The sequence below is a fragment of the Podarcis liolepis genome (genome assembly GCF_965112155.1).
Source record: "Podarcis liolepis genome assembly, chromosome: 9".
Classification (NCBI taxonomy): Eukaryota; Metazoa; Chordata; class Lepidosauria; order Squamata; family Lacertidae; genus Podarcis; species Podarcis liolepis.
Genome location: NC_139564.1, coordinates 56,873,566 through 56,891,363, shown reverse-complemented (window position 1 = coordinate 56,891,363; position 17,798 = coordinate 56,873,566). Strand labels below are relative to the sequence as shown.

Here is a 17,798-nt window from a genome sequence, read left to right as displayed (position 1 = left end):
TGGCTGAGAGCCGAAGTCTCCCCGCCCCTCACTCTCCTCCTCCTCCTCCCCCGCCCTCGGCGAAGAGGGAGGGCAGGCCGAAAGCCGGCGCGCCGAGTTGAAAGGTGAAGCGGCGCGGCGCGCGGCGATGACGTAATGGCTTTGTGCGCTGGGCGGCCGGGGGGCAGCAGTAGCGGCAGCTTTCCCCGCACGTCGTCGCGCTGGGGCTGCCTCCGCCGCCGGGTCCCAGCTAGGCCCGCCTCCCGCTCCCTCCGCTCCGCGTGAGGAGCCGTCCTCTCTTCCGGTAAGCGGCGGCGGCGGCGTTTCCGGGCGTTGGGAAGGGAGCAAGCAGGGCTGGAGCCGCTCCTGAGGGAAAGTTGGGAGTGGGAGAGGGCCGGGGGCTGCTGCTCCCCAGGGTGGGCCTCGCGAGGAGGGTGGGCAGGAGGTATTCACGCGCCCGCTTCTTCGTTTATTCTTATTCCTTGCTATCAGTTACATGTGTATACCGCCCTTCGCCCGCACACCTCAGGGCGGCATAAAAAAATGAACCCCACTTGGTCGCCTCGGCCTTTCGCGTTTGAAAAGCTTGAGTGGAATGCCTGCCCCACGCCGACAACCAGCGTGGCCTGCAGCGACGGCCCTTCGCACCTGGCCAGATGGGCGAGCAACCGCCTGCCCCGTGTGCATGGCCGGGGTCGCGCTTTTAGTTTCTCCTTCCCGTCCTCCCATGCGCTCTCTCTCTCTTTCTCTCCACCCACCTAACCACTTTTCCATTTTTTCTAAAGACATTGCCAAAAGGAGTATTTACAAAAAGGGATAGGTTGCTTGCCCACCCGTTGTCTCTTGAATCGTTGCTGCTTATATTCTCTCTGTGTCTAGACTCAGTCGGCAGGGAGGGGGTGTTATTGGGTTGTTGTTTTTATTTTGTGGTTTGCATATTTTGATATTGCTCTGTGAACCACCCTGAGACCTCCGGGTATATAAATTCAATAAATAATGATAATAATTTGTGGTGGTGCAGGTATCAGTGTGTGTTGAAGTAGTATACCGACCCATTTGAATGGCTGTGGTTGGTATTCCGCTAAGTTTTTTCTCAGGGTAGACCGACTGAAACTAATATAAGCTCCATTCGTTTTAGTGGGACTACTTGAAGTAAAACATGATTGGATACCACCTTCGTTGAATACCACTAACTCAGGGCGCCAGAGTAAGGAGTTGTGCTTGTGCAGCAGAATTTCTCCTTCTCCTTGCATGCAACATCCTTCTAGAGCAGGGGTTGTCAACCTGGTCCCTACTGCCCACTAGTGGGGGTTTCAGGATTCTAGGTGAGTGGTAGGGGGTTCTACGGCACAAGCTGAATCCTCCTTCCAGTGAGCACTGGTGGGTGGTAAGGAAATTTTACCATCAAGAAAGATGCATTAGTGGGCAGTAGGTGCATGAGGAAAACCCATTCTCCCATGAACAGATTTAGGGGCACTGGGGAAAGGAGGTTTCATTGCACAAGTGTGAACCAAATTAATTGGTTACTGCCCCATCTATAGATCTGACAAAAGTGCATTCTTGGCCCTTAAAAGCACACGCCGCAATAGATATTTTACTTTAAAAAAATATCTTCATTGATGCAACAGGTCAATTCTGTCATTCAGAAACATGATGTCTGTGTAAACATTGGATGTACTGGAGGTGTGTTGGCTGTTAGCTTATGGGGAACTAGTTATGGACATCTGCTATAGTCATTTTTTTGCTTTTAACACTCCATGAATACTTCAAAAATAACACTTGTAGTAGTGATCTAGTGCCAGCAAATGTACACTCTGAATTTTTTTTAATGCACTGGAAGGTAGCATGTGTGGATTATATAGGAAGCTACCTTACACTCTCTATGGCAGTGTTTTTCAACCACTGTTCTGCGGCACACTAGTGTGCCGCGAGATGTTGCCTGGTGTGCCGTGAGAAAAATTGAAAAATTCGAAAGATTTTTTTTTTTAAAAAAAAAAGTCAAATTTTTGCCCACTAGGCGGGACTGTGTCCACCCTATTTCCATCTGTCCTGGGTGGAGATCAGATCGGATGGGATCGGATGAGAGCGGGCAGGGGGTCCGCTCTCATCCGATTCCCCATAGAGAGCAGCGGGGCTCTGACATCTCCCTCTCCGCACACAGTGGTGGTGTGCCTCGTGATTTTTTTCATGAAACAAGTGCGCCTTTGCCCAAAAAAGGTTGAAAAACACTGCTCTATGGTTCTGTGACTAGGCTAAAAGCCAGGACTTGGAAATACAGCTTTCCTATGATAAGTGTGACCTTTGCATTCTGATTTTTTTGGAATTTTTTATCTTGCTACATGCTGTAAATACAATTGAAAACCTGCATGCTCAGCTCTCTCCGCATTGCTTTATTGTTTTGACTGGAAGAATATTTTGGATTCCAGGGAGCCAACCTTGAATTATGCTGAGCAATACTTAACGTTCCTAGGTGCTAGTTAAAAATGTTCCACTTCCCAAGTAACAGGGTGCCTGGAATCTTTCTGGTGTTTTTTGTAATAAACATCTGTTCTAGGTTCTGTAACTTCTGCATATTTATAAATTTTTAAAAGTTCCAGTGCATCTCTCTCTTTTATGTTTGTTTCACCCTCCATGTGTACTGTGGGTTGCAGAAATTTGTGCCAGGAGAAGGTATACTTTATCTAGCTGTTGTTCCTGTTATTTTCCTTTTGTCACACCCAGGAAGTGAGCTTGCCTTTTTGGCAGCAGGACATGAAACTCTTGTTAACCTGCTCACCTCTTGACCCACTGACACAGTCTCATTTTATTTTGTGTTGGTGCATGTATAAGCAGCAGTCTTCTTTGTTGCTATCTGTCTTAACTAGTTACATGAGCTTGTCTTAACGGAGACATTTAAAGTTGAGTGGAACAAATAGGTATTGTAAATTAAATGTCAGTTGTTAAAGGATGCCATCCTAAGCATATTTGGAAGCAAGTCCCATTGAAATAAATCGCTCATTGATAGCTGAACATATAGTTTTTTGCAGCATTGCATTGACATTTATCTAGCAGCCACTTGTTTCTACCTGAGACACCTCTTTGCCTTCTGATGATTTGTTAATCGGTTTATCTGTGGGGAAGAGTTAGCATAAACATACCTGATTTTGCTCCCGTGAACAACACCAGTACATTCACCATCTTTTTTAATAAATGAAATATGTGATTACCAGATTCATTTTTCATGATTTTGAAATAGATGGATTTTGTTCTACTTGTGAATTTGGAATAATTCTCTCTCTTTCTTTTTATATCTCTTTAGATATATAACCAAAACCTGTTTTATGAAACGGACTCTTTGTCAAATATACCTTTTTGATGTCTGGTATCTGAAACCTCCCAACTATGCCAGCAGCTACAGTAGATCACAGCCAAAGAATTTGTGAAGTTTGGGCTTGCAACCTGGATGAAGAGATGAAGAAAATTCGTCAAGTTATACGGAAGTTTAACTATGTTGCCATGGTATGATGTTGGGATATTTGTGACCTTCTTTGTTTGGGCTGGAACTAGTCCTTGAAAATTATTTGGAAGGGGAAAATGTAGAGAAGATAATTTAGATATTCAAGAATAACAGAAGACTACAATCTCAGATATTTAGTTGGAATCAAATCCCATATAATCTGAAACTTATTCCCAAGTAAGGACCAATGCTTATGTTATCTTTACAGTGTTTTTGCTGGTTGTTCTGGCTGGGTATTGTGTTTTACTGATACCATTTAAAATCAAGAGATCATGTGAAAAGGATGGATGATATGGTTACATGGTTTGGGAACATGTTCTTTTCACAGACTGAAGTTTTTCATGTTCTCAAAACATCAGAGCTCACGGTCATGCAGGGTCATGACAGTAAATTTCACATGTGTGAAGAAGTTATAAATCTATTGCCAATATTTATATATAGGCAATAGATTTAGAACTTCTTCACACGTGAAATTTACTGTCACAAAGTAAAGTGATGGTCACTGACTTAGATGGTTTTAAAGGAGGAACAGACATTTATGGAAGATGGCTCTATCAACAGAAAATTGGGCTTGCAATACTAAATAAACCATTGCTTAGCACTCTGAAAACTACTGGATGATTATCAGCCATGTATTGGGCTTGTGTACCCCATTTTTCTTTCACATGGCGGTGAAGAGAACATGAGCAGATTTAGTTCACTTTCACTGATTCCTGGCTTAGTGTTAAATTTGAACCAGGGTTTCTGGTTTAAAATAAACTAGCAAGTTTTCCTTATAGGCCAGTTTCAGAACATAGGTTATGAAGCTGGCTTATTTAACCGAGCAGAATTGAGATATCTAAACACTTGCTGAAGAGCTAACACAGACAGACTCGGAGAAAATGAATATTCTCATTAGCAATAAAGTACACTGTTTTCTTAATTTATTTTTCTCATGTGCTTATACCCACCTCAGTTCTTTTTGAACCAGTAATTTTGGCAAGCTGATATTTACAAAAGAAACAATGTTTTTTGTGTACAAACTAATGACTTTCCTAGTGTGCTGTTTCTACACCAGTGTAAAAGACCAAGGTTGGATATATATTTCTATGAATGACCATTTTATATATTTCAATTTGCTCTATATTCATGAAAAAATAATTCTGTATCTTAATAGTCTTGTTTATTGCAAATAATGGCTAGGAGCAGATTGTATAGGACTCCCACTTGCACCAGTGCAGTAATTCAGAACAGTGTGTCTGCTTCAGTAAATTAGCACAACATAAGGCAGGGATGGGGAATCTGTGGCCCGCCAGATGATGATGGAATTCAGCCCCCATCAGCTCCGGCTGACCAGCATGCCTGGTGGTCTGAAGTTATGGGAGTTCAGTAGCATCTGGGAGGCCACAGGCTTCCCTATCCCAGATGTTGCACCTTGTTAGGGCATGCTGAATTTTTCAATTTTCAAATTCCAAAAATGAGGGGTGCTGAAAAGTTGAAACACGACTTGGGAATTCAAACAATATTTTCAATAAATTGATTTTATTGATTTATTGATTGATTGATTGAATGAATTTATATACCACCCTATACCCAGAGGTATAATTTAGTTTTTCTTGTGTGTAAAATTACACACAAAATCATTAAAAATGATTGCAAAGCACTTGCAGTTATTATTATTATTATTTACTTAGCATTATCTGACATTTTCAGAAGGTAAAATTGAATTTTTTGGTGTTCTGAAAGAAGTGCTTCTTCATCAAATGTAGACTTACCAAGCTAAATGTTGTCCAATTACAAAAAAATAATCATAGAAAACAGATTTGAATTCCTCACACCCAAAAACATATTATAAAGGCCCGTCACTGAAGAAATGTGCAAAAATTAAGTTTTGCCCCCTAAAATGACATGCCCTAACAACTTGTGTCAATCCAACATGCGAGGAAAAGAGGCATGGCTGGGACGTAATATGGAATGGCATATTTAAGTACCATCCTTCCTGTGTTGACAGGTCTAATGTTGCAACTACAACATTTGAGTATTATTCTAAAATTATGACAAACAAATGCTCCAGTCCATAATCCAAATTGGCTACAATGCTTGCCTGGTACCCAAGGGACTGGGATTAACTGCAAACGAGTGTGTGTTCCCACACCTGATGCTTGTTGTCAGGAAAGCATTCAGGGCTTTCTGAAGCATTTAAACAAATTTTGTGAGCTTTAGTAGCTTTTTATATTTTGCCTTTGGTCTTTGTGCTTTAATTTTTCAGGACACAGAGTTTCCAGGTGTAGTTGCACGGCCTATTGGAGAATTCAGAAGTAATGCAGACTATCAGTATCAACTGCTCCGCTGTAACGTGGACTTACTAAAGATAATTCAATTAGGGCTGACGTTCATGAATGAACAAGGCGAATACCCTCCAGGAACTTCAACATGGCAATTTAATTTTAAATTTAATTTAACGTAAGTTGCAACCCTTGGCGTATATGTATATTTATACTTGTAATTTTGTTCAGGCTTTTAAATCTCATTTAGCTGGATCCTCAGGAATGGCATTTCAATGGGGAGGCAAAGGTGGGATAATCCCCTTGCACGAGTGCCTTTAAAGCTTGCGTTTCTCCAGAAACAACCCAGTGATATTAACAGAATTTAGCTTAAAGTGGTTAATTCAGACTTACTATCCTGTGCAAGGCAGTCAGGACACAGCTTGAAGACTCTGTCCTATTACCTTTTAAATGCAAGGAGAAGCCAGTTTGATGTTTTCTTAGCCAGCCTAGGAATAAATTTTAGCTTGGGCACAAATAGTAGGGTAGGTGGAGTATTCTTCCCAAAAACTTGTGTGGTGGCTCCTCTACTGAAGCAGCAGAGCTGATGAAAAGTCCTGTAATCAAGGGGACAGGTGTTCCCTTGTGTGTGTGTGTGATAGTTTTGCCCCTAAAAGCTGTGCAGAGCATAGAATTGGGCTTGTTAACTTATTTCATTGTAAGCAAATGCTCCTATCATTCTTCCAAATTGCAGCAGTTCTTTTATAAGAAAAATGTATACTAGTTTGCAAACCTGTATCCAGTAAATTGAAGGGGTTTTCTTTCTTTGTAAAATCTTGTATGCACCACTTGGGAGTTTAAGGGAACTCTAGACTTGCTTTTGAATTCACTTAACCTTGTTTATTGAGCAGTGCTATGGAGATGGTGGTGATTGAATATAGTGTAAATGGGCACTGTCTTTAAGAGGGCAGCCTTGCATTCCAACTCGAAGTATGTTTTCTTGGAAGTCTGTCTCATTGGTGGTACTGGGATTTGCTTCCAAGTTAGTATGCTTTTCATTGCAGCTGACTAGTCCAGGGCAGTGCATATTTACTTGGAATTACATTCTCCTGAGTTCATTGTGTGCATAGAATCGCAGCCTCAGTCTTTAAGCAAACATAATCAGCTAGTGCTCTTTCAGGCTGGGGCTGAACAGATGGTTTGACTTCTCGGATATGACTTGTCTCTCAAAGTAATAAGAAAGCTTTTGTGATACACCAGTGATGTAAGCTATGAGCCATAAGATACAGTGGTGCCCCGCAAGACGAATGCCTCGCAAGACGGAAAACTCGCTAGACGAAAGAGTTTTCCGTTGCGGCGGAGCTTCGCAAAACGAATCTCCTATGGGCTTGCTTCGCAAGACGAAAATGTCTTGCGAGTTCCTGCGGGTTTTTCCCCCTCCCCCCTTTTTCTAAGCCGCTTATCAGCTGATCCGATAAGCCGCTAAAAGCCGCTAATAGCGCTAATCCGCTAATCTGTCAATGGGCTTGCTTCGCAAGACGAAAAAACCGCTAGACGAAGAGAATCACAGAACGGATTCTTTTCGTCTTGCGAGGCACCACTGTACAAACCTCAGTCCAAAGTTGGGTTTACACTTTTCATGGATTTCGTGGTACATAGTCCCTAGAAGCAAACAGAGCTTTGTGATGCCAGTAGATCAAGCTGATCTTTAAGATCTTCTAAGAAGATGGTGCAGGTTGTCCCATGAGCAGCAGGTTGTGACTTGGTGGCAATGCAGCAATGGGGCCTTCTCACTGATCGCACTCACCCTCAGGAATGCTCTGATTTGTGAGACAGGGACAGTGATGACCTTTAAAAGCCTCTTTAACATTTACCCAAGCTTTCCTGGAGTCTGCCTCTTAATTTTTCCATTTTTGTTACATACATTGCTCAGTTTTATTTATGATATACAACTGCATTTTCTCTGGCTTTTAGGAAGCTTTATCACACATTGTTGTATTTCTATTTTTTTATGTGAATGCTTAGAGATTTTATTATTTTTTTAAAAAAACAAATGAATATCCTTGAAGTAAATGAGAGTGCTGTATGAAGAAGTATTTTCCCATAATTTGCAGAGTATTCAGTTAGAAATCATGGTTACAGTCATGCATATACTTACTTGGGAGTAAGTCCCATGGAACTCAGTGGGATTTACTTCTCATTGGACATGCAGAGGCCCTCTTCACGTCAGGGCAAACCATAGTTACTGGCTTACAATAAATGCAAAGATCGCTCCCACTTTGTTCCTCCCTCAGGGCAAGCGGGAGCAACGAGTCATGATCCTTGGCTGCGTGTTATGCCTGAACTAGGGATCCTGGCTTGTTTTGCTCAAACCATGATCAGGAAGCTAAGAACCAACCTTGACATCATGTTGTGGTTTGTCTGGAGTTAACATTCTGGTTAGGCCAGAATGTTTAAAAAAGCCAGAGGGTGTTGTGTTCATAGTTCATTAACTTCATGTTCACTAACTATAGTTTACCTTGATGTTTGAACACAGTTGTAAGATGAAGCAGTAAACCTTAATAATGCTGTGATCCTTTATTGATGTTCATCCGTTTTCATGATTTAATGTGCAATTTGTCCTAGATTTTGGTTTAAACTGTTTATCTCAAGATTTCTTTATTTCAAGTGTGAATCTTTCCCCATCGTGTTTCTCCTAGAGAAGACATGTATGCCCAAGATTCAATAGAGCTATTAACAACATCTGGAATCCAGTTCAAAAAACATGAGGATGAAGGAATTGAGACTCAGTACTTTGCTGAACTTCTTATGACGTCAGGTGTCGTGCTATGCGAAGGAGTCAAGTGGCTTTCATTTCATAGGTAAATGCAGCATGAACTAATATAACTAATATATAACTAATGTTCTTTAACCTTTTCCTGAAACTGTAATACCAAATAATTACCCCCATTAATTGAGATTGGAAAGTCAGGGTTGGATGAGGTGTGGATATAGCAACGTGATTTTGTCGTAAAGGCTTTCCTGCTTTTAAGTTAAATCTCTACGCTTTGGCTCCAGTTGGAAACTAATAATTTGTATCTTAAAATGAGGCACTAAAGTGATGGCCTTGTAGAGAGGGAGCACTGTATTTTTCTATTTTGCTTTGACAGTTTCCCAGGTCAGAGGAAGGAACAGCCACATATCTCTACCCTTTGTGTACGCTTAGCAGGTAAATGAAAACTGGAATTAGTTGATTAACATCGTTGGAAAATCCAAATTCAGTGCAGCTCTGAAGACCCATATGATAATACTGGTAGGGAAAATACGACCCTTCTATTTTAACTGTAATGCCAAATATTGGGGAAAAATTAAACTTTTTAATTTGGTTGCTGCATGGATTATTTTCTTATCTGGTGCCAATAAACTAGTCTTTTGGCTTCTCCCCACCCCTGAAGGATCAGTTAAATCAAGTGGTCAAAATAAACTTTTGAAGGGTTTGGATTACAGTCTAGATATCTGTGTAAGCACACTAATGATTTGAGCCAGTCTCATCACCTGGGGAATTTTTTTCTCCACTGCTGGGCTCACTGCTGCCACACGAAGTAGGCTGAAAGCAATTAGGAACATTTGTTTGCCGGCTTATTCCACAGTGTGTGTTGTTAACTGTTTTGAAAGAATACCTCTCTCCTGTCGAGCGGTTGTGTGGGAGGTTCCTTACTGAGTTTTAGTTCTGGCCTGTGTACATACTGATGAGTTTTCTGGGAAAAGTTGCTAACAGGGGTATCTTATTTGAAAAATGGCATATTGTTCAAGACCAGCTATGGACATAATCTATGGTGCTCATGCATTTCTTACTGCATTTCAGCATGCTTGAGTGGTCCAACCATTTTAAAATGAAAAGGGGTTTCAGCTCCTGAGATAGGTAGTGTACCTTGTGCCCAAGGTGTTTAAGAACTTGTTTTTAATACCTCCAATGGCAGAAGAAAAAGTTCATTTAGACAAGAGGCCATTAGCTATGTTTCAGTTCTGCTTTGTGTAAGTAGACATAGCTTTTAAAAATCTGGTGTAATAAGTTATATTATCAGGTTGAGCAGTTGATAGTGATAGGTTAGAAATATTTGGAATTCAGCTATTGTGCTGGAAATAAAATAAGTGTAGATAATTTCAAGAGTTGTATCCAACTAAGTAAGTTGGCTGTTCCAATTTCTGTCCCATTAAAAATCTGATCAGGTCGAATTGCTGCCCAACAGTTTTAACATTTGCTTTAGCTGCTGAAATGTTACATGAAAAATTCTGTTAGTAGAAAGTCTTCTGTGAATGAGGATTAATTTATAGAAATTGTGTTTTAAGGCAGCAATGGTCAAATATTACAAGCAGGCAGTGAAGAATGTTTCCTCAAGCATAGCGAGCAGGCTTTGGATATGGCAAAAAAAAAGGCATCACATTGAATTTCTAGTAATCCTGTATCCATCAGTTTTACTTGATGAATCAGAGTACTGTATTGTAAATGCTTGAGTACAATGACAATGTGAACACTCCATATCAGACCAAGATAGAGTGGCTGTGAAAATATTAGCAGTGGTTTTTAATAAGTCAGAATTATTAATTTAGAATTAATGATTTCTCAGCAACATAATGTATTTTTAATTCTCTGTTTTATTTCTGTGTAACCCTGCAGGCCATGTGGTTTAAAGTGTTTGAAAGAGTTACATTGATAAAAATGTAATATTACTTAAATTCATGTGGTATTACCTAAATTCATGTAAGAATGAACTTTATGAAACAAAATTTAAAATGATGGGCTGGCAATTCTACACTTTACAAAACTGTTATCATGCAGCATTACTGACTATTTTGCCAATAATGGGAGATTTTGGATATTAATTCAGGTGGAGTATTGACAAAGAAAAGAAAGCGAGAATGAATAATAAAGGGAGACTATTTTAATGTGCAGTATTTTAATATATGGGATGGATACAAACCTATTGACATTAATGCATGTCCCTAGCTTTTATTCTGAGTCATTCAGACTTTGATATTCTAAGGATACTCAGCAGTTCTATTGTTTGGAAAAATGTAAATCTAATTAGATTTTGTGATCGCATGCAATAATATTTGACTAGATTTCTTTCAGTATATGCAAATAAGGAACCTAGTTAACCCTTTGTCAAAGAAGTACAAGATGTATTAAAATCAAGCTAGTTTTCAACAACTTTTTATTGAATCTGGAGACACACAAAATTTCTCAATTTGTAATCCTATAGCAGTAGAAGGCAAAAAAACACCTATGACTCACAGATGAATATTTATTAGTCATATTTATGTAAAAAGGACTACCTTGATTATTTTTGCAATTAAGAAAACTTTCCAAGGTCATAGTTTTAGTGTATTATGCAAAAACTAAGAGAATATATAGTTGCATTTCTGTCAGTTGTTGGTTTTGTCAAACCATTGATGCCGGATTGACATGTATGTGCTAACAGTGTAATATAATAAAATGGTTGGAAGGATGCATTAAATACCATCAGAGAAATCACAGGAGATGCTAGTAACATTAACTCCGTAGGCAAGTTTACCAACAGTGCATCTATACACAAGTGGCTCCCATTGCATTCAATGGGGTGTACTGGTGTGTTTAGGTTGCAGCCATGGAATGTAATCTTGTGCATACTTGGGAGTAAGTCCCATTTTAAAGTAGTGGGACTTACTTAACGAGTAAACATGAACTGGGTTGGGCCTCATATGATCTAAGACACTGGCCTTCAACGTGTGGGTTGTAACAGGAGGACTACCACCATGTACATATATGGTAAAAGATTAAGAAATGGGTCCCCAAATGGATATTTGAGTTAAAAATGGGCCCTGGGGCCTGAAAAGATTGAACGACTATTGATTTAAAGGATTGCTTAGAAACCTAGGAAATTGGTGGCTTAGCTGTGAAAATAATGGGAGGAACAATGCAAGGCATTCAATAAGCAATATTAAAATTTTACAAAAGTGCAGAAGCTTAGGAAAACCTGGAATGTAACAATAAACTAAGAAATTCTGTATCAGATGGAAGAGCTGAATCTGAATTTTTGGAGCACTGGGTAATTTCTAAAACACTTCAATGCATATTTTGTGAATATATAGTGAATATATTTAGAATATAAACCTACAGGCTTTGTCTTGCAAAATATTATTGACTATTGATGTAGACCAGAGCTTTCAAAACTCTCTGCTGCGACACGTTAGTGTGTCGGCTGAAGTGTGTAGTTGCGTTGTGCGAACGCTCCCCACTCTCCTCCTGGGGCTGGAAAGGAGTTAGTTTAACCTCCAGTTTGCAAATAAAACTGAATTACTGTGTCGCAAAATGATGCACGTCTAAAAAGTGTGTCACCAAACATGAAAAGCTTGGAAAGCTGATGCAGACCTAAGGTTGTTTAATTTGTAATGTAACATAGTTAATTTAGGGTGCTATCTGGTGTTTGTCATATTTAAAGTAGACCCATTGAAACCAACAGATTTAAGTAGCTAAAGTTCATTGATTTCATTGGGTCTATTTTGACTTGACTATCACTCTTAAACAAAATGTCTTGGTAAAATATAGCAGAACGTAGGTTTAAATTGTCATTTCATACTCTGTCCTATAAACAGGGAACAGCAGTAGATTTAGTTGCTCAGTAGATAGATATAAAAGCAATATTTCTTAAAGGTTTCTTAAGAATTCTCTTCATATGTATATTGCTCATTGGCTGTCATCATATCCACAATATCACCACTGTGAAATATACGTTTAATGCATTTTCTTTTAAAATAGCCTCTTAAGGAAGATTATAGTACAGACTCATTTGGTATGCTATAGGATTAACTATCTCTTGCAGATGGTTACATTGGCCAGTATCCAGCAAAATAGTTCCATTGGCACAAGGGCTTCCGGCTTTGCAACAGAACTTCCCCTGCCTTTCTTCTTCTTAATAATAATAATAATAATGATGATGATGATGATGATGATGAATTTAGCATCTTGAAGAGAATACTTATGCCTGGGCTTTGCAGTTTTTCTTTTAAAGAGAAGAATCTCTGGAATGACAACCTGACTAAACTTAGGTGTTTTTGTTTTGTTTCTGTTCATAATTGCTTTGCAGTGGCTATGACTTTGGTTATTTGATCAAGATCTTGACGAATTCCAATTTACCTGAGGAAGAGCTGGACTTCTTTGAGATTCTGAGATTATTTTTCCCTGTCATTTATGATGTGAAGTACCTTATGAAGAGTTGCAAAAATCTCAAGGTAAATTCCCCAATGCCTTTTTAACAGCGATTAAACAGCATTTTTAGGAATAAAGATTTTTATGGATGAAGAATGTCCACAAGTCAGCTACTGTCTTGTCTTTTACCTTTACGGTGTTATCTATAAATTGCTACAGTTAGACCTAGCTATCATCAGCCCCAGCCAGCGTAGCGAATGACCAGGGATTATAGGATTGTTGTCCAACAACTCTGGAGGTTCCTTATCTTTGCATTAGATCTTATGTACACCAACCTGGACCCTGCGCTTGCCATCTAAGTCCCTTCTCTATGCCCCTCCTCCCTGAGAGGTTCAGAGGGTGACAATGTGAGAATGGGCCTTTTCTGTGGTGGCTCCCTGTCTGTGGAATGCTCTCCCCAGAGAGTTTTGCCTGGCGCTATCATTATATGTCTTCAGGCACCAGACAAAAACATTCATCTTTACTCAGGCCTTCAGCCATTAAATAGTATAGGGCCTGTTAAATGTGTGTGGGGACTGTTATGATGATGATTTTATTATTATGCTGTGTATTAATTTTATTCTGTGTAGGTTATGTTGTACACTGCCCTGGCATCTTTGGACAAAGGGTGGAAATAATATAGTTTGGCGTTGCAATTTTTTTGTTAATAGTGTTTGACTGAGTACATTGGATCTTTTATTATTGTCATTATCAACATCATCAGCATCACATTTATTATGTACATAATGAGTAGTCCCTGAAGCCAGTATAGCTTGAAGAATGCGCTACATATTCTAAATTTGCATGGTATCATTTGGAAAATGGTGGATGGGGGGGGATTTAACTTATCTGGATTCCTTGATGTATTTGTTTTATTAAAAGGTTCCTGTTTGTGGATCCTATAGTAAAGCAATTATAGTGATTCTAGACTCTTTGAAGTTTATAACCTTAATTTCTGAAGAAGACTTTTCCTTGATTCTCCAATGTTTTGGGTAGTTGAATATGAAAAAAATTAAATCATTTGAGAGTAAATTGTAGGGATTTTGGGAGTAAAACATGCATCCCGGCAATCTCTCTCCCCCCCCCCTTTGTATAGGTCATAGAATTGGAACACTTAGGATCATGTAGTCCAACCCTCTGCATTGTAGGAATATGCAGCTGGCCCTATGGGGATTGAATCCATGACCTTGTAGTCTCCTCCTAATTTTCCTAAACCAAAGTAGTGGTTCTATTAAAGCCCCTATCTGTTGCCTTTCTATCCTAAAAACTGCTGGTCTCATGCCTAGGCAGATCACTAGAAATCTCTGCTCAGGCACAATGTCCGCATTATACAGACTCGTCTGCCCCCTCCAATTGGTTGTGGTTCAGTAATGGCATTTAGCAAGTTTGTGGGCCTTCTCCTGGGCTTGAGCGTACGACACTCCCTCCTGTACATGGTTGTAACAGTGGGGGGAGAAACCTCTAATTATACATGATTCCGACATGGGCCATGTAGCACTTCCAGGATATGTCTTCAGTTTTATTTCCAGTGGGTGTAAAAGCAACAATACAAGCGTAAACAATACAAGGCTTCAGTGAAATTGTATCTTTAGCTAACATCACAATTCCAAGAAAAAGCATGGCTTTTCAGTTGTGTGACCACTGTGCATTCCTTGCTTCAGAAAGTTACATAAACTAATGGGGTGGAAACCAATTCCTCACCTGTTTTATTACCAGAGGTCATAACTTACAATCTTCTGATTGTGCTGCCATCTTCTCTTTCAGGGTGGATTGCAAGAAGTTGCTGAGCAGTTGGAGCTGGAGAGGATAGGACCGCAGCACCAAGCAGGATCTGATTCTCTACTAACTGGCATGGCCTTCTTCAAAATGAGAGAGGTAGGTGGTTGGGGGTTTGGTTGGCATGAGGCCTTTGGATGAATAATTGTTATTGCCTTTAACTTCACTAGGGTTGGGCCTAGTGAAGCTAACCCTGGAATTTAGGCTTCTCAGAGTGCAGAAGCAGTAGCTAAGTGGCAGCTTACTCTCTGCAGTCTGCCCTCAATGCCAGTTTGTGTGTGCCTTTGACCAAAAGGCAGGTCCCAGCTTCACCTGCCTCACACATACCAAAGGAACCAGCTGATATCGAGTCAGACCATTGGTCTGTCTAGCTCAGTACTGTCAACACTGATAGTGGCTGCCTGGACTGCCTCGGGATGGTGGGAGGAACCAGCTGGGGAACCAGGCTCAGAGCCCGGGGAGTGATGGCAGGACAACAATGAGTGGTCAAGGCTGGGAAGAAGGGGGTGTCGGAAGCTGAAGAGGTAACTGGGCTTAGCAAAGTGGGAGAGTCTGTGGCAGAGAGAAGTCCAGAATCAGAGGTGAAAGCTCAAGCAGGAGAAGAGGGAGGTCAAGAGGCAGAGATGATTCTGGCTGATGAAGGGTCATGGGTGTCTCCTGCTGCAACAAGCATCCCTCCCACCTTCTCTCCCAGAACCAGAAGTGGCACGAAAAGGGCAGAGGAGAGGTTGGCTGCTCATAGATGCGGTCTCAGATTGCTTGGAAAAAGGGGAACGTGGGCAGCTGTGAGGAGGTGGGAACTTTGTCTTGGTAACATCCATGGGCAAGGCCTATTGGGGATGAGACCAAGTCTGTGCAAATTGTGTTCTTGCTAATAAAGAGTTAACTCCAACTTACACAGTGTGATTTATTGCCAGCTGGTTCCTGCCAGTGGCTCACTAGGGTTCCAGGCAGAAGCCTTTTTCACTCATACCTCAAGATGTCAGGGATTGAACCAGGGATGTTCTACCTGCAAAGGAGGTGGTCTGCCATTGTCCATAGCCTTTCCCAATAAATGTGATATGGGTCAGCAGTTTGCCCTCTCATGGATTGATTGATTGATTGATTGAATGCATAAAAATGGAAGAAAAGTGTGTGGGGCCACAGTTTGTTCCGAGCAGAGCAGTCTGGAATGTCCTTTTGTGACAAGATAGACCCTGCCACTTAGCTTTCTCCTCCTTAGCTTTCTCACTGACTTGTGGTTTTGAATTGTCTCCAGATGTTCTTCGAAGATCACATTGATGATGCAAAGTACTGTGGTCACTTGTACGGTCTCGGTTCTGGTTCCTCATATGTACAGAATGGGACAGGAAATGCATATGAAGAAGAAGCCAACAAGCAATCATGACATGAAATGGGAAGCTGCTTTTTCTGAGCTCCACGTGCTTGTACATAGGTTTTATCTCTGGTTGAATCCCTTGGGACAATAAGGCCTTCTCTTCCCCTTGGCACACTTCCTTTTATGCCTTTGTATGTACTAAACCTGACTGTTCCTATCCCAATTTTTTGACCTTAAGGTGTAGGCATTTCTGGGTTAAATGTGGCCTTGTACTTTGCCCATCTGTACATAAGCACATGTAGGAGCAGCGTGGCGGGTAGAAGAAAGCTGAAATGATAATGAAATTTCTGGTAAACTTTAATTGGTCTTAGTATTGGTTTATTATCTCCCCCACCCCTTTCCCCAAACTGAGCTAGCACTGATTGTAACCAATTTCCACATTTCTTTATCCCTTCTGGTGTACAGGAGTTTTAGCTATTCAAGGTTGTGGACCATCACATTTGCACTTTAGAAGACTGACTCTCTCTGTCAGATCCTCTGTTTTATCTGAAGTTCTGGTTCTGCCCCCTCTCCTGGCCCAGACAAAATGTTGATCCTCTTGGTTGAACACACAAAGTTGCAAATTAATTAGAAAAGCTCATATTTGCTGCATAATCTTGCTCAGAACTACTGAAATCCTAGCAGCTGCTCATATCTAAACTGGTGTCCAGTCTTCCAGGTGTGTCCTGCACACACCAGCTTACGATCAGCTTGCCAGTTTCAACTGCTGTGTGATGAAAATAGCTAGATGGTGCCATCAGAATCTCTCCTGGGTGTACTCCACTGAATTGAGAAGCTCTTGCCTGGTGTCTAATTTGTGCTCTGTTCAATTCAATAGGGTGTGTTTCGGAGAGGTTACTTGTCAACTTTTCCTCCTGTATCTGGAAACAAGCTGTACCGCCTTCGGGGACAACTGTGTCCTATTTTGCTTTTGAGCAGAATAATTGAAATGATGGAGATTGCAGTAAGATTTAACAGTTCACATTGTGGATCCAGTTCCTTATTCCTGTTACAGGAAGCTATTTCCTACAAATACTTTCTATTTTAAAACCGTATTTATTTTCTACTTGAATAGATGAACACAAGTCCGTATGAGGACGAGATCCAAAGATTTGAAGCCAACTCGATAATGAGCTAAATAAAAGGAAGATAGGTGTGCCCTTTTGGTAGCTGATACAAAAGGTATTTGTTGTAAAACAACAAAATCTATTTGTACCTAATAAAGCTACCGGAGGCTTGTAAGGCTAGTTTATTTTTTTGAGTAAGCAATATATTTTATAAATACATTGTTTTATTAAAGGACCACAAAGTACTTTCTTAACCATGCAGAGCATGCTCATTTGAAGCAGTTGTGCAGGAGGACTTCAGTTGGTATTGAATAGCTAAACCCTAACCTGAAATGATGGAGTGCCTGTGGCAGCATTTCGTGTGTATCGCCCACACTGAAAATCAGCAAGAGTAAATCCTAAGTTGATTTGTTTACCATGTACTTTAACCTGTTTTCCTCTCTCTCCTCAAGAAGTTACAGTGATGTAACTGTGGGTGGTCCTTTTTAAAGAACAATAACAGACATTTGCATAAGAGGGTATTTGTTTTTAAAAGCTTTTGTAAATAAAGGCTTCAAAAGTGTTTTCTTACATATTTGCAGACTTGTAGTTTTGTTTTGTTTTGAAAGCTTTTACTGGTATATCATTGTGCCCAATTAATCCCTTTGGATTTATTACCTGCGGCAATAATTTA

General features: G+C 40.4%; 1 protein-coding gene across 2 annotated transcripts; it reads left to right on the top strand.

Annotated features, from left to right (window-relative positions):
• The first annotated feature begins 6 nt into the window (after positions 1–6).
• CNOT7 (CCR4-NOT transcription complex subunit 7) lies at positions 7–17,699 on the top strand. Of its 2 annotated transcripts, none has more exons than XM_083460163.1 (7): positions 7–283; positions 3,278–3,477; positions 5,724–5,917; positions 8,418–8,579; positions 12,825–12,969; positions 14,690–14,800; positions 15,960–17,699. In XM_083460163.1, exons 2-7 carry the CDS (start codon positions 3,361–3,363, stop codon positions 16,086–16,088), a joined length of 858 nt encoding a protein of 285 aa, XP_083316289.1. In that variant the 5' UTR covers positions 7–283; positions 3,278–3,360; the 3' UTR covers positions 16,089–17,699. The 2 variants fall into 2 exon arrangements, with proteins under 2 accessions (XP_083316289.1, XP_083316290.1); XM_083460164.1 differs by having other exon boundaries at positions 53–283; positions 3,278–3,652.
• The last annotated feature ends 99 nt before the right edge of the window (positions 17,700–17,798 follow it).

Bases quoted from the DNA above. Each gene is read 5' to 3' on its own strand.
- CNOT7 (XM_083460163.1), top strand. From the start codon at position 3,361: ATGCCAGCAGCTACAGTAGATCACAGCCAAAGAATTTGTGAAGTTTGG. The intron at 5,918-8,417 runs GTAAGTTGCAAC...TGTTTCTCCTAG, and splicing joins AATTTTAAATTTAATTTAAC to AGAAGACATGTATGCCCAAG. The intron at 14,801-15,959 runs GTAGGTGGTTGG...AATTGTCTCCAG, and splicing joins CCTTCTTCAAAATGAGAGAG to ATGTTCTTCGAAGATCACAT.